The 16626-nt window shown below is 36.9% G+C and overlaps 1 protein-coding gene across 1 annotated transcript in view; it reads left to right on the forward strand.

Moving 5' to 3' along the window:
- Window positions 1-235: 235 nt before the first annotated feature.
- The window catches only part of LOC125257743 (ribonuclease inhibitor-like), a 90143-nt gene continuing 73752 nt past the window's right edge, over window positions 236-16626 (forward strand). Inside the window, exons 1-2 of the mRNA XM_048174392.1 lie at window positions 236-241; window positions 325-524. Coding sequence (XP_048030349.1) covers window positions 236-241; window positions 325-524 — 206 coding nt within the window. The remainder of the gene's footprint in view (window positions 242-324; window positions 525-16626) is intronic.

Consider the following 16626-nt stretch of genomic DNA (forward strand, 5'->3'; position numbering starts at 1 on the left):
GCAGTCTGAACTCGGCTTTAGGTGCCACTCCTCATTCTGTGGATCATACAATAATTAACAAACAACAAATGAAGATAATAGATAATAATCATCATCTTTAATAGATAATAATCATCTTTCCTCTGTGTCTCTCTTATTATTAAACTTCCAATGTAGACTAGGATTTTTGAAGCTCAGGTGTTGAAAGCTTTTTGAATTTCTTTATTATTATTTTAATTATTATTATTTTAATCAAATGACTGTGATAAATCTCCATTGGAAATTTAGGCATATTTAATAATCTGTGTAGAATTGTGACTTGAACTTGTTGATCTGAACTGAGAGAGTGAAGAGTGTGTCATTGTTCTCTACAGGTTGGGTGATTGTGGAGTCACAGGTGAAGATTGTGCTGCTCTGGCTTCAGCTCTGAAATCAAACCCCTCACACCTGAGAGAACTGAATCTGTCTGGGAATAAACTAGGAGATTCAGTTTATCTGCTCTCTGCTGTACTGGAGGATCCTCGCTGTAAACTGGAGACACTGTGGTAAGATCATCTCTCTGATTGTCACAGTGTTTTTGCCCTAAGATGAATCATTTGATGTAAATGTTAGGACTAAAATTAGCTTTTAAAATCTTCTGTAAACACTAAATCTCAGCACAAAAATGACAGGTGTACACAAATGACTGATCTCATGATCTGTTACCAGTGTTCATTTTAACATTTCTTTAAAAATATCCTTTAAATTTAGTCAATATTTTGTCATATTCATTACAAAAAATATTTTAATCTGAATAGAATGAACATGACCAAATGAATAGTTCAGTATTATGTATCATTTTGATGCACACAGGAAGCTGCCGTAAATCATGTGTATATCATGTTAATCTAAATCGGGGTGCCAATCCTGTTCAGTCCTGTTCAGAGTTCAGATCCAACCCTGATCAAACACACCCGAACCAGATAATTAAGTTCTTCAGGAGCACTTGATCATTTCAGACAGGTGTGTTGGATCAGGTTGGATCAGAACTCAGCAGGTAGGTTGATCTCCAGGAACAGGATTCGATGCCCCTGATCTAAATAAATTATCTGAGCGGTGATTGTTACAGCAGTGTTTCCCAACCCTTTTGCTGGAAACACACCAACAAACATTTTCAAACTATTCCTGTCAAACACACCTTTGATTCAACTGTATATTTTCAACATAGCTAGCTCTCTAATTTCACTTAACATAATAGGATAGATTGCACATTTTAGCGGTTAGTAAAACCTCTGGACTCGATGTCCTGACAGGCTGGAGTTTATGCAACCTCCACAAACACAATAATTTACCATGACAATGATAAATAGAATACAAAAACTAGCGAAAACACACTGATTCATGACCGCTGTTACTGAATATCAACCTACTCTGCACTGAGTCAACACAGAGTTCAGGACTCCCTCTCGTGACGTAAAATGACGCGACGCTGAAAAAAAAAAAGTCACTTTATCTACTAAAATCCTGCCTTTATGTTCTGCAAAACATTTTTAAACCCTGCAGTACCTTTTTATATGGGATTTTTGTACAAGATTATATATACATCTCAAAAAAAAAAAAAAAAAATTAACCTGCAATATGCACTTTAAGTAAGAAATTTTGCTATGTTTTGCTTTTGTTATTGTTAATTAATATTCAGTGATATCTTCCAAAGATTTCTGAATTTTGAAGCATTTTTCAAAATTTTGCATTACCCTCGGTTTCCGTTTTATTTTGTAGAAACCATGGAAACAAAGATGCTTTAATATATTACATTTTAATGGACAACAACAGCTATGTTAACTAGCACACATTTAAATCTACTTTTCTTGATTTTATGCGAGTACCATGCTTTACCATGCCTCAGAGAAAAACACTTTTTTGTCAAGTAGTTAATATAGCATAATCAGATGCAGCTTTATTTTTAGTAACAGTAATACAGCATTTTCTCCATCATATGTTTTAAAATTAATTGCATGTCATTTATCAACACAAGCCATCCAGCATTTATTAATAGGATATTCTAATGCTGTGTTCACACCGAACGCGTATCGCGCATCAAATTCGCGTCAGACGCGCCTAGTTGGACGCTTGAACATTTTGAAGTCAGACTCGGGTCAAATTCGCTCTATTCACGCGTCTAAACAAAGTGTGTTCAGACGTGAATTCGCGTCATGGGAGGGGCTTCCATTTCTTTATGCACAGATCCTCTGAATAAACACATCATCTCGTCAGTTGGAAACTAATAGCGGCAATTTAGCTCAGTTATGCCGGCTGGCTTTTGCTAGCTAGCAGGTGGGCTACTATCAACGGCTAAAATCATGCAAAGCGTTTTACAACTTACCAGATTGTCCGATTTCCTCGCTTATCCTCTTCCAGGCAAGGTCCTTTTTATTCCTGTCACGATAAAAATATGATGACACATCATAGAGCTCAGGGTGGCCACACACAGTGACTATTATCTTTGTTCTGGTCTCCACTGCTGATCACGTCATAAACACATACTACCAAAGCAGAGTCCCTGATTGGTTTTTCAACTCTGGCGTCTAGGGCGTTAGATGCTCGATACGCTCGATTCTCTCGTCAGGCGCATGACCGCTCAATTTGCGCCACGCTAGAGGCTTGATTCGCATCGCAGGACGTCTACATGCGCGTTTACATTGACTTAACATGTAAATCAGACGCTCCAGATGCCCCCGATGCGTTCGGTGTGAACGCAGCATAAAATCGATCTATCTTACTGCAGTGTGCAACAAATGTCACACAACAGCCACCGAGCGAACACACAGAGTAACGTTATAATGTTTCCAACACACTCAATTGTATCTAATACAATAAACAGAGCTGCGTTACCTCATTCTTATAACCGGAATGGCGGAAGCGGCGCCGGCAACGGTGTCATAACAAAAGTTCCGCTGCTCGTGAGGCGTGTTGCACAATCGTTCCAGTGGCCTCATTCAGCTGCCACAACACTTGGTCCTTCACTGCTTGATACTACAATAACGTTAACAATCACATCCATGAACATGATTTCTGCCCGAGTCCTGTCCCGATTTATTTCCACCAGCTGTCATCTGAAGACTACATGTCCCAAGATTCCAGGCTCAAACTTGGCATCATCAAGCTACGCCTTTGTTTTAAATAGGCGACCCCTAGCGGTTGGAAAAACTACAGTGTACCTTTAAAGGTGCTAAAGAGGATGTTTTGTTTTATACATTTTTGCAATATTACTTGAAACTGTCTTTACTAACTGATAAAAGACTATTTATTAGGTGCACTGAAAGGAATAATATTAATATACATCATCTGTGCACGAGGTAGGGCCTTAAAAACATCAGCCAATCGTTTACGCGATGATCGGCCCTCTGGGTGGCCCTCTGATTGGCCCTCTGGCTTGTCAATCACTGCCATTACGTTGCTTGTGAAAGACGCGCACGGATTGGCCCTCTGGCTTGTGAGAGACGAGCACGGCTGTGCGCTCCAGTAACTTTCCACACTCCACAGGCGCCGCATGCAATGTTTTTGTCAGGAGACAGGAGTAACAACTGCAGGTTATGAGTCCGACATAATGAATCCACTAACACGACACAGCGAATGCCGGTGGTAAACACTCGTGTTCCAATACTCGTGCATGAGTTTTGGGAGGCGTTCCCTTGAAATGAGCTGTGAAGGAGGGGGGTTGTTCTTACGCATGCGCTCATTTCAAAAGCTCAGTAACAGTCTTTGGTTTCTCAGTCAACGAAAAGATCCTCTTTATCACCTTTAAGTGATGGGTGCTGTTATGGTTGTGGCCTGTAGGTGCGCAAGTGAACAATCTCAAGAGAGCAGAGCCAGCATTATACAGCGTTGTGAGATTGCTGTTTTGAATCCTCCTGTGAAAAAGGTTATTTCTGTTGTGTATTTCACAAAATATTATGTTTTTTCTGTTGATTCATCGAATTTACGTTGTATTAAAAAAAGGTTACGTGATGCATGATATGCTCAGAGGAAACAGTTCATCACTTTTTTCGTTCATAATCATGAACTCTGAGTCATAGTTTAAGATAATTAAACATTAGTTTTGCCATTGTATATGTGTAAGGTTGAATTGCGTCATTTAATTAGTTTGCTAAGTGCTTTCTGCTTAGTCACACAAATTAATATCACAAAATGTATGTTTATACTGCTTTATTCATCAGTATTTCTGCACGAAACTAAGTTTGAGGGATTTTTACATGTAAAAACACAAGTTTAACGTGACACCAACCGGTTATACCACACAACCTGAAAATAATTATTCATGGTACAACAGAGTGAAAATCATTTTAATAGATTCAGATCTGTAAAGAAGAGGTCTTGTAACTTTGTAAGAGTTCAATGTTTGAAACTGATAATATGTATGTGCAGACTGTTTTTTCCCCCCCTTCCCATTTATTGTGGTCTTCGACGCCACAAGGTTGTTAGATCAAAAATGGCATGCAAGAAATTTCTATTTCTAAGATCTTCAGTCTCCATGGAGCCCCAGAACTTTTGTGAACCTTGAGTGAACCTACACGAGGATCGGATAAGAACTTTTGATCATATTCACTACCCGGGTAGTTAATGACAAAAATCCTATTTTTCTTATTTTTTTATTGACCCAAGTTTTATTTTGTTTATTTACCATTTTGAACTAAAATTGTTTTTTCCTTTTACTTAATCAAATTGCACTTTCATATTCTAAAAGGAATGGTGCAGTAAAACTGTGCATTTGTTAAATATATTGTTGTTCTTGTGACTCACATACAGTCTCCTAGAGCCTAGGTCTTGGATTTCAGTGGTTCTTATATCTTTTAGCTGGAATTGAGTGGAATCGCTACAGTACCAAGAGGGGTGCCAGTCTGGCAAAACCCAAAGGAATCTAATACATGTCCACATCAATTTATATAATCCCTATCTTATCCTGTTTCTTTAGTTTAGTTTTTATTTTTTTCACAAATTCAAATGACACAACCTAAAACAAGTAAAATTTCATAATACCCATACATCAGTACAATAAATCCAAACATAGCAAATGAACACAAATATACAAAGCATTTACAAATTCTTGTATATTCTCTTTGTACAACTCCTCAATCCATTCAGCATACTTTTACGAATTAACATTTATATCCAACAATAAATGTTGGAATGTTGGAAGTTTGTTGGAAGTTTTTTAGCTTAAATCATCAAAGTCTTTTAGGAATGCCCATGGAGTGTTTGTATTGTTAATAACTTGAATCGTATCCAGTTCAAAATAAAGAAAGCCCACCCTTAAATACAAATAAATTAAATATTATTAGCACAAAAACAAAATAACAATTTACATAAAAATCTAATTTACAACATCCCGTAAAAAATAAACAATAGCTTCCTGCTTTGCTATTGTTCTGACGCTCTTGCTTACAGCTCCGTGCTTTGCTCTATTGCTTTTATATTTTATCTCCTAATTTTAACTACAGCAAATTAGCACAGTGCTCAAACAACAAATCTTGGTACCAACAAACTTTTTAACTGAAAGATTGCTACAAAAAAGGGGAATCTTTATCCGACCAGCCTCCCACTGACAGCAGCCATCAGGTTACATTCCGGAGAAGGGAAAACATGGCTGCTTACATCCAAAAGGATTAGAAATAATATGCCTCTTCTGGTAGAAGAATCTACCTACTGCACAAACTGCCACAGACTTCTACAAAGGATTGCAGTTCTTGAAACAAAGTTACTTGCGGGACTACCAAACCAGAAGGAACACACAACAGAGCTGGTTCCCTACCATCGCCAATACATCTGGAGAACAGATTTGAAGTTCTAATGAATGTGGGTGAGGAATCTCCAGACATGATAAATGTGGGTGAGGAATCCCCGAATGTGGGTGAGGAATCTCCAAACATGATAAATGTGGGTGAGGAATCCCATGAATCGACTAATGATTCATGTGGGGAAAAATTATATTCGAAAAGAGCAGTCACAACTCCTTAAAAGGGATTTCAATTAACTTTCTGATACGTTTAGAAGACTAAAAGTTCAGTCGTTCATCAGTGGACCACTCCCAGCAAGAGGAACAAATAGATTTTCACCATTGCTTTGGCTTAACACATGGCTGCAAAAAAAAACTGCAACATAAAGGGACTGAATTTCAGCGATAACTTCAATCTTTTCTGGAGTCAGAGACAATTGCTCACACATGATGGCCTGCACCCAAACAAACTGGGCTCAAGAGTGCTAAAGGACAATATCTACTTCTCCCTTCTTCATCCTCCAGCAGATTGAGTGCAAATCTACTCAATCTGAATGGCACAAACACACCTGGACAGAGTATGAATGACCACAGGATTTCATTTCAGCATCTGAATGGACATGCGGTTGACACATCCCACAAGGACAATGATAACACCATGCAGCCACAACAACCACTGCTCGACACATTTGACTTGACATTTGATATTCAATAGTATTCTTGGCATTTATTCAACAGTGCTTCTGATCTGCCTGCATTGACACTATTATTTAAGAGCTGCTATGCAGCCAAATTATGTACCAGTTATCAATGTAAAGCTGCTTTGACACAATCTGCATTGTAAAAAGCGCTATATAAATAAAGGTGACTTGACTTGACTTGACAATCTCGACTGAGCCCTGCCCACAGAGCTCACCAATAGACAGTGACGTGTTAGAACTGCTCCAAGATTCAGCACCTAAAGACTACTTTTGGGAGGACAGGGAAAAACCAGGACAACATATTACAGCCTCCGGTAACACCAGAGCAACAGCCCCTCTCACCAGACACGTTATTCCTCTCTCCAGCATCCCCTCTTCTGTGCTTCTCAGAGAAAATGGAGGAACTGGTGAATGCTGGAACCAAACTCTCCCACTCTTTTGCTGTGAGCCCCCAGATATCAACAGTGTGCCTGTTGCTTTCACTATTTCTGTTTTATTACATGAAAGAAAGCCTAAGGCCTTCTCAAACCGTTTGACAAACCCATTTAACCCTTTGGAGTCTGAGGCTGATTTGGGGCCCTGGAGAAGTTGACATGCCCTAACATTTGTGCTTTTTTCAGTTGTTCATAAACATATTAATGGAAAAAGTGTCATTACACTGTATTCAGCACAAACTAGGCTACCATAATATGTGAGAAACATGTATGTACATGTTTGTATTTTTGAAGGAATAAAGTTTGTGTGGTTATTGAGAAAAAAAAAAAAAAAAAAAACTGAAATAAGGCCAAAAAAATAATATATATGTGTTCACAAGACTTCTGGGTATTGGAGGCTGTAAACTAGAGTTTTTGCTTCAAAATTATGTAAAAATTATCCTGCCCACTCGTTCATATAAAACAGTAGAGAGATTTAAATTTTGTAAGACACTTTTTGTCAAGAAACACAGTATACGTGGACCACATCATGAATAATCCTGTAATTCACACCTGAGAACACAAAAGAATCCCATAATGAGTTCTAATGACCTGCATATTAATGTGGCCTTTCAGTCAGGTAGGCTGTGAAAAAACCCTCTGTGATCATGTCTCAAGCTCATCATGGTGTATATCAAACATACAGAAAAAAAACAGCAATACTGTGAAATATTATTACAATTTAAAATAATGGTATTCTATTATATACTTTAAAATATAATGTATTTATGTGATGGAATGTGTCTGAACAATTATGTTAGCTCTATGGCATTTCATATAGACTTTTAGCTTAAAAGTATGCACATTTGGAGAAATATTGATGGATTCTCATATGTTTGTCAATTTTCTATACAGAGGAGTAATATTTATTCAATATTTATTGTCATTACTATGAGCGCTGGATACTGTATTTCCAATTTATACTTGCAGCCGGAGGGTACTTTTTCTGTCCAGTCATTTACGGCGTCATCACCCGGGTGTTGATAGCAAGCGAGCGCAGGTGAGACATATTTGGTTATGTCTTAAGTGAACGTATATTAGTCGAGAAAGACAATGCATGTGTAACAGTATATGTACTGGATCATGCATGTCTTAAAGGGAAAAAAAACTATTCTTTCTGCCGGTTTTTAATGTTAAATCAAACAACAAATAAAGAAATCACTCACTGCTCTTGACTGAATAGTTTTTGTAACTCCAATAATGATTAATCTTTATTTATTTTATACAGTAAAGAAAATATGCAGTGTTATTTTATATTTGATTAATTTATCCATTTTCTGTACCTGAAAACTATTGTTAGATACCTGAAAAGCACTGTTTATTTTATTTGAATATTTGCTTTATTATACTTATTTGTGATGTTGCTTGTAGTTTGTATTTTTATTTGACAGTAGTCCTATTTTCCCTAAACATTGCACATAACGAACCGTACCGAAACCGTGACCCTAAAACCATGATACGAACCGAACTGTGAGCAATTTGAACCGTTGCACCCCTAGTATTCACTAAGTTACACTTCATTTTCTGAGAACTATCAGATTGGACTTCGTTCAGAGGGAGACGAAAGATCACGCATCATGTAGTTTTCTTTATTTTGCAAAAAGCACAACATTTTGTTTAATACTGAGTGTACACAAATAAAAGAAGATATCCAACAGATTAAAATGGTGTATAACTCTTAATTGTATGTGCAAAATTGACGGAGTATTTTGAGTCTCTTTCAAAAAAACCAAGGTGGTATCGCCGGTGATACCTCAGACTCCAGAGTGTTAAATCTTGTAAGACACTTTTTGTCAAGACACACAGTATGCATGGAGGCGTGAATCTTCATGAATAATGCTGTGATTCACACCTGAGAAGGGAAAGACCTGCATAATGACCCGCATAATGAGCCCTTTCAGTCAGGTAGGCTATGTGGAAAAAAACCTCTGATAACAGGATAACATCAGCTATTGTATTAAAGTTAATATAATGTCCACTCTTGACACAAAAAACAACAACAAAAAACATGATTTTTGTGATCTCATGCATGCACGTATTATATACATCATGTGAAGAAAAATGTGTATAGGTCTATCATAGTTTAAATTACAGTACCAGTCAAAAGATTGGACACATTACTATTATAATGTTTTTAAAAGAAGCCTCAAGCTCATCATGGTGTATATCAAACATACAGAAAAAAACAGCAATAATGTGAAATATTATTACAATTTAAAATAATAGTATTCTATTATATACTTTAAAATATAATGTATTTATGTGATGCGAAGTGTCTGAACAATCATGTTACCTCTATGGCATTTCATATAGGCTTTCAGCTTAAAAGCATGCACATTTGGAGAAATATTGATGGATTCTCATATGTTTGTCAATTTTCTATACAGAGAAGTAATATTTATTCAATATTTATTGTCATCACTATAAGCGCTTAATACTGTGATGTACTGTGTTTTCAATTCATACTTGCAGCCGGAGGGCGCTCTGTGCACCTTTAGTCCACAAATGCCTCCTAATGAAGAACAGGCATACCATGTGACATTCCAGGAACTAACAGAGGCTTCCAGAGATCACTAACCATGGCTATAACACGCAGATAGACAATTTTGTAGATAATAAATACACAATTGCGACAATGTATACATGTATTCCCTCAGAATTTGTGTCTGATTAGCGTTCGCTTCATGGGCATGGCCGCATTAGCAGATAATGAGCTGAATCACGGGCATCTGACATCTCTCTTTTCGTTTCTTTTTTTCTGAAAAAAAAATCTCTCTTTTCATTTAGATTACATAAACAGAGAATTTTTGTTTTCGATTTGACCTGACAGTTCAACGTTTTTTAGACATAAGTCTCAGTGTCATTAGTATTCACTAAGTTACACTTCATTTTCTGAGAACTATCAGCCGTGTTTCCCGACTTATTACACGTCAAACTAAGATTACTGTAGTGACAGAAAGTAAGTGTAATGTTAAAATGGCTTGTATAAATGTATATTGTATAGGGTTAGGGTTACATGTTGCAGTATTAACGCACACAGTACTGACTCCTGGTACTGTATATACCTTATTAGCTATGCATAACACAACAGGTACAAGTTCCAGATTCTCAAACTATCATTACAGTAAGATTGTTAAGTTAGAACTTTAAACATTACAGTGCAACAATACTCAATGAAACAGTACCTCCTAGCTTTAGTGTCTGCAGAGCTGTTAGGAGAGGTGGAGGTGTAGCTGATCTATTTAAAGATATTTATCAATGCAAGCAAGTGTCATTTGGTGATTACTTGTCTTTCGAATATCTGGGTATCATGTTAAAAAGGTGCTCCTCACATTCTACTTAGTTATTTATAGGCCTCCAAAATACTCTCCAGCCATTGTTGAGGACTTTACAGAACTGTTATCAGCAATTTCCTCAGAATTTGACTGTTTTGCCATTACTGGGGACTTTAACATCCACATAGATAATGCAGAATCTAATATGGCAAAAGAAATCATAACTGTTTTGAATACTTTTGATCTGATTCAGCATGTACATGGACCCACACACAATCGTGGACACACTCTAGATTTAACACAATGGAGTATTGCGGTATTGCCGGCCATACCACTACAGTTTTTTTCTTACCAGTGTGAAAGAGACTAAAACTACTCTGCAATTTTACACATACAATTAAGAGTTATACTCCATTTTAATCTATGAAATATTTGTGTACAATCAGAGTAAAAACAAAATGTTGTGCTTTTTGTAAAATAAAGGAAACTAACATGATGCGTGATCTCTCGTCTCCCTCTGAAGGAAGTCCAATCTGATAGTTCTCAAAAAATGAAGTGTAACTTAGTGAATACTAATCACAAAAAAATACACTTATGTCTAAAGAAACGTTGAAATGTCAGGTTTTAAATTGTGTAAGTCAAATAGAAAACAAAAATTCTGTTTATATAATCTGTATGACAAGAGAGCCATGTCAGACGTCTGTGAGTCAGCTCATTATCCGCTAATTCGGCCGCGCCCACGGAGTGAGCGCTATACAGATGCAAATTCTGAGGCAACACATGTATACATCATCGCAATTGTGTATTTATTATCTTTAAAATTGTTTATCTGCATGTTATAGCCATGATTATAGCAATCTCTGGAAGCCTGTTAGTTCCTGGAATGTCACATGGTATGCCTGTTCTTCATTAGGAGTCATTTGTGGACTAAATGTGCACAGAGCGCCCACCGACTGCAAGTATGAATTGAAAACACAGTATCCAGTGGTCATAGTTATCACAATAAGTATTGAATAAATATTACTCCTCTGTATAGAAAATTGACAAACATATGAGAATCCATTAATATTTCTTCAAATGTGCATGCTTTTAAGCTAAAAGCCCTGATGGATGTTGTTTTGTCAAAGGTAACGACTTTTTCATATTCATAACTCCTGATGCATATTAAGAAATTACGGTCAATATAAGATTTTAAGAGTAAGAGGTCAAAATGTGAAGCTTGAGTCTTAGATCTTTTTAATGATGTATAGTTTGTCAATTGCACATTAACATTAAGGCTATATAATATAACAAATATAGTAGCCTTTATGAAATGCCATAGAGGTAACATGAATGTTCAGATGCTTTGCATCACAGAAATGCATTATATTTTAAAGTATATTAAAATAAAATAAAAATAAAAAAAAATTATTTGGTTAGAGACTTGAGACTTCTTTTAAAAACATAATAGTAATGTGTCCAATCTTTTGACTGGTACTGTAATTTAAACTATAATAGGCCTATACAAAATTTTCTTCACATGATGTGCAATAATACGTGCATGCATGAGATCACAAAAATCATGGGTTTTGTTGTTGTTGTTGTTGTTTTGTCAAGAGTGGACATTAAATTAACATATTCCTGTTATCAGCATGATCACAGAGGGTTTTTTTTCCTCATAGCCTACCTGACTGAATGGGCTCATTATGTGGGTCATTATGCAGGTCTTTGTCTTCTCAGGTCAGGTGTGAATCACAGCATTATTCATGAAGATTCACGCCTCCATGTGTTTCTTGACAAAAAGTGTCTCACAAAATCTAAATCAATATATTGTTTTATATGAACGAGTAGGCAAGATTTTACATCATTTTGAAGCAAAAACTCTAGTCTACAACCTCCAATACCCAGAAGTCTTGTGAACATATATAATATTAGTTTTGTGGCTTCATTTCAGTGACTAAAGTTTTTTGTTTTTTCAATTACCATGCATAAACGTTATTCCTTCAAAAATACAAACATGTACATACATGTTGCTCACATTTTATGGTAGCGTAGTTCATGTTAAATACAGTGTAATGGCACTTTTGTCATTAATATGTTTATAAACAACTGAAAAAAGCACAAATGTCAGGGCATGTCAAAACTTCTCCAGGGCCCCAAAAATCCTTAGACCCCAGAGGGTTAATTATCAGTAAGGGTCTAAACATTTCATCCATTCTCATTAAGGATTTAGCGCTATCTGATAATTTCTGTATTTTCTTTGATATATTGATCTCTCCTACTGTTGAAGCTAGATCTATCTATGTCAAAAAGCAATGCTTAAATGAGAATACTAGTGTAATGTTTATGTACTGTCTATATCTTTAACACCAATATGTACTGTCTATATCTTTAACACCAAGCATATCTCAGACTCTAATCAGACTCTGTTGATTTTCTCCTTGATTCTTTTAACTCAAAAGTAAAGTATGTTGTTGATAACATTGCTCCTGTGAAAGTCAGGAAGAAGAGTGGCAGACAAAAAGCATCTTGGAGAAACTCAACAGCAGTGCAAAATATGATGATGAGACCATGCAGTAAAGTTGCAAATAAGACAATGCAGTAAAGTTGAGCGCATGTTGTGAAAGAGAAAACATGAAATCCACTATAACATTTATAAAGATATCCTTCATGCTTTCAATGTGGAACTAAGCAAAGCTAGACAGACCTTCTTCTCAAATATTACAAACAGAAACTTAAACAACACCCGCACTCTTTTTGTTACTGTAGAGACTAACACCCCCCAAGTCAGATTCCCAGTGAAATGCTCTCAGACAGCAAATGCTGTGAGTTTGCTTCCTTCTCTGAGAAAAGCAATATTATCAGAAAGGCGATCAGCACATCCTTGAGCTGCACTGGGGTAAAACAGATCAGAGCCTCAGAAAGTAGTATGTCTGATTTCGAAGCAATTGATGGTAAAATTTTGGAAGAAACAGTACAACACCTTAAAACATCCACCTGCGCCCTTGACACACTTCCCACATCTTTTTTGAAAAGTGTTTAACTGTTTAGAAGCAGATCTCCTAGAAGTGGTGAATGCCTCACTTCTCTCTGGGACTTTTCCAAAATCCCTGAAAACTGCAGTCGTTAAGCCCCTCCTGAAAAAGAGCAATCTGGATAACACCATATTGAGCAACTACAGACCAATCTCAAATCTTCCTTTCATAGGCAAGATCATTAAAAAATTTGTTTTCAATCAGCTGAACAAATTCTTAAGCTTCAATGGATACTTTGACAACTTTCAATGCAAGTATTTGTGTGCGCGCGCGATGCGCTGGCGCGACCACTGGATTTGTTTTCCTTCTATAAGACAGTAAACTGTCTCCGTAATTTATGGTCATACAGGTAGTGTGTTATGTAGGTAGGCCTAGTATTCTCTGTTCACAGAAGCGCTGCAGATGCGTGATGTGACGTTGAAAATTGTACTATCCTGCAATTTTTGCTGGTTTCAAAACATACAACAAGCTGCATATTACTTAACATTCATTTTCACTTAAATGTAGACCTAATACTTGAAGGTTGGTGACATATATCATCGGAAAAACTAATGCCAGGGCATTGCCATTGTGACTTACCTAATCTATGATCACTTGACAACTGAGCCTGAATGCGTCAGCGGGGGCATCTCACTGTAGAGCCTGAGTGGGGGCATCAGTTGAGGATCGTATTCATCACGGCGGTATGGACGGTCTGTTGAGGAACTGTGCTACTGGCTGTCGTGTCGATGAGGCCTTCACAATGGATGATCTAGTTGACTCAATCTCAGCTGATACTTCAAGGCTGCATTGTGGTCCTGTTGGGGCGCTGGTCCTTGGTCTCATCTGGATACAGCCCGGATCCGGTTGACTACGGTAAACCTTGGGATAAACAGAAAGACTAATATTAGCGTAGATGCCATTCTTTTTCTGATGTAACGAGTACATCTGGTGATATAGGAAGTGTTCCCGGTTCCGGCTGACCTAATTTATGCAGCCTAATAATCCTTTAACAGATTTGAAAATATAAATTGATAATGTGTTGTGTGTATGGCAGGTTAAAGAGATGCGTTTTTAGTCTAGATTTAAACTGACAGATTGTGTCTGCTTCCCAAACAATGCTAGGAAGATTATTCCAGAGCTTAGGTGCCAAATAGGAGAAGGATCTACCACCTGTGGTTGATTTTGATATTCTAGGTATTATCAGCTGGCCTGAATTCTGAGATCGAGACATGAAGGACTATAATGCTTTAAGAACTCGCTCAGGTACTGGGGATGTGAAGATTCCATGTTACCCCTAATTACCCACATTTCTTGTGTGTATACCCTGTTTATTTTGGTTTTTATTTGTTTGGTTTATTTGCATAAATGTTTGTTGTTTAAAAATTACTTTGGGTTATTTTTCATAGTCTAAGGTGCACATTAGACGACAGAAAAAGGACACCAAGAGTTTTCTTTCTTTCTTTTATTTATAGTTTAACAATTTCCATTTTTCTTACCTTTTGTTTCTGGGAGCATGGCTGCAGCATGGTTCCGGGGGTGGGGGTTTAAGAGGAAGTGCGGCCTTCCCGTTTCCTTTTTTATGTATCCCAGAGGAATTATGGGTAATGTAGGCATAGTCTACTTAGCAGTGCCAGCAGGGGGGTCATTGTTTCATTGTGTTTATTTGAATGTATGTACAAATGTGGTGTTTTGTTTATTTTTTTGTATTTATTTGGGTATTATTGATTGTTAATTTATTTTGAATTTGATATTCAATTATTGAGTTTATTTATGTGTTTATGTATATGTATGATTTTTTTATTTTCCCTGTGATTATGATTTGGTTTGACTCTTGAGTTTTAAATGGCTCACTGTGCTTGCTAGAGTCAGTTCTGGTTGGGGCCTCCGTGAGGAGGGTCAACATTAGTGTCCCGGGTTTAATGTGTTTTGTTGTTTTGTAAAATGCAAGTTTTGAGTCAATAAACCTATCAAATTGACTTCAAGCAGTGTCTCCCCGCCTTTACTCTGGCCATGTCCCTACAGGGGAACTAAACCATTTAATGCTTTGTAAGTAATTAGCAAGATTTTAAAATCTATACGATGTTTAACAGGAAGCCAATGCAGTGTTGACAGAACTGGGCTAATATGGTCATACTTCCTAGTTCTAGAAAGAACTCTAGCTGCTGCATTTTGTACGGGCTGCAGTTTATTTATCAAGCGGGATGAACAACCACCCAGTAGAGCGTTACAGTAATCTAGCCTCGAGGTCATGAACGCATGAACTAACTGTTCTGCATTTTTCATTGAGAGCATATGTCGTAGTTTAGATATATTTTTAAGATGGAAGAATGCGGTTTTACAGATGTTAGTAACATGGCCTTTCAAATGAAAGATTGGTATCAAAGAGCACAGCCCAGGTTCCTAGCTGACGGATGAAGACTTAACAGAGCAGCCATCAAGTGTTAGACAATATTCTAGGTAATTACGTGAATAAGTTTTCAGTCCAAAAATTAGAATCTCTGTTTTTTTCTGAATTTAGTAGTAGGAAATTAGTGGTCATCAAGTTTTTAGTATCAGCTATACAATCTGTTAATTTTGCGAATTGGTAAGTTTTGTCAGGGTGCAAAGAAATATAGAGCTGAGTATAATCAGCGTAACAACGAAAACTAACGCCATGCTTTCTAATGATATCTGGGCAGCATGTACAGAGTGAAAAGCAACGGTCCTAGTATTGAGCCTTGCGGTACTCCATATTGAACTTGTGATCGATATGACCTCTCTTCGTTAACTACTACAAACTGATAACGGTCAGATAAGTATGATTTGAACCATGACCAATGCAATTCCACTAATGCCAATATAGTTTTCGAAGTCTATTTTAAAATAATATTGTGATCAATAGTGTCAAATGCAGCACTAAGATCCAGTAACACTAATAGAGAGAATACAACCACGATCTGGATGATAAGAGCAAACCATTAGTAACTCTAATGAGAGCAGTCTCAGTACTATGGTATGGTCTAAATCCTGACCGGAAATTCCTCACAGATTCCATTTCTTTCTAAAAAGGAGCACAGTTGTGATTGAAACTGCCTTTTCTAGTATTTTTGACAGAAAAGTGAGATTTTAGATTGGTCCTGTAATTGACTAATTCTCTAGGATCAAGTTGTGTTTTTTTAATAAGAGGTTTAATAATAGCCAGCTTAAAAGTTTTTGGTACGTATCCTTGTGACAAAGATGAATTAACAATACTAAGAAGAGGATCCTATGACCTCTGGCAAGCATCTTCTTTCAATAGCTTTAGTCGGTATAGGGTCTAACATACATGTTGGTTGATTTTGATGATTTGAACAAGTTTAGGACAATTCTTCCTCTCCTATAAGCAGGCGAATGAATTGAATTTTTCCTCAGGGACACTTACAATGCAACTGTCTGACATGATAACTGTATTAGACGGTTGCATGGTTTATA

Source organism: Megalobrama amblycephala, linkage group LG22 (genome assembly GCF_018812025.1).
Source record: "Megalobrama amblycephala isolate DHTTF-2021 linkage group LG22, ASM1881202v1, whole genome shotgun sequence".
Classification (NCBI taxonomy): domain Eukaryota; kingdom Metazoa; phylum Chordata; class Actinopteri; order Cypriniformes; family Xenocyprididae; genus Megalobrama; species Megalobrama amblycephala.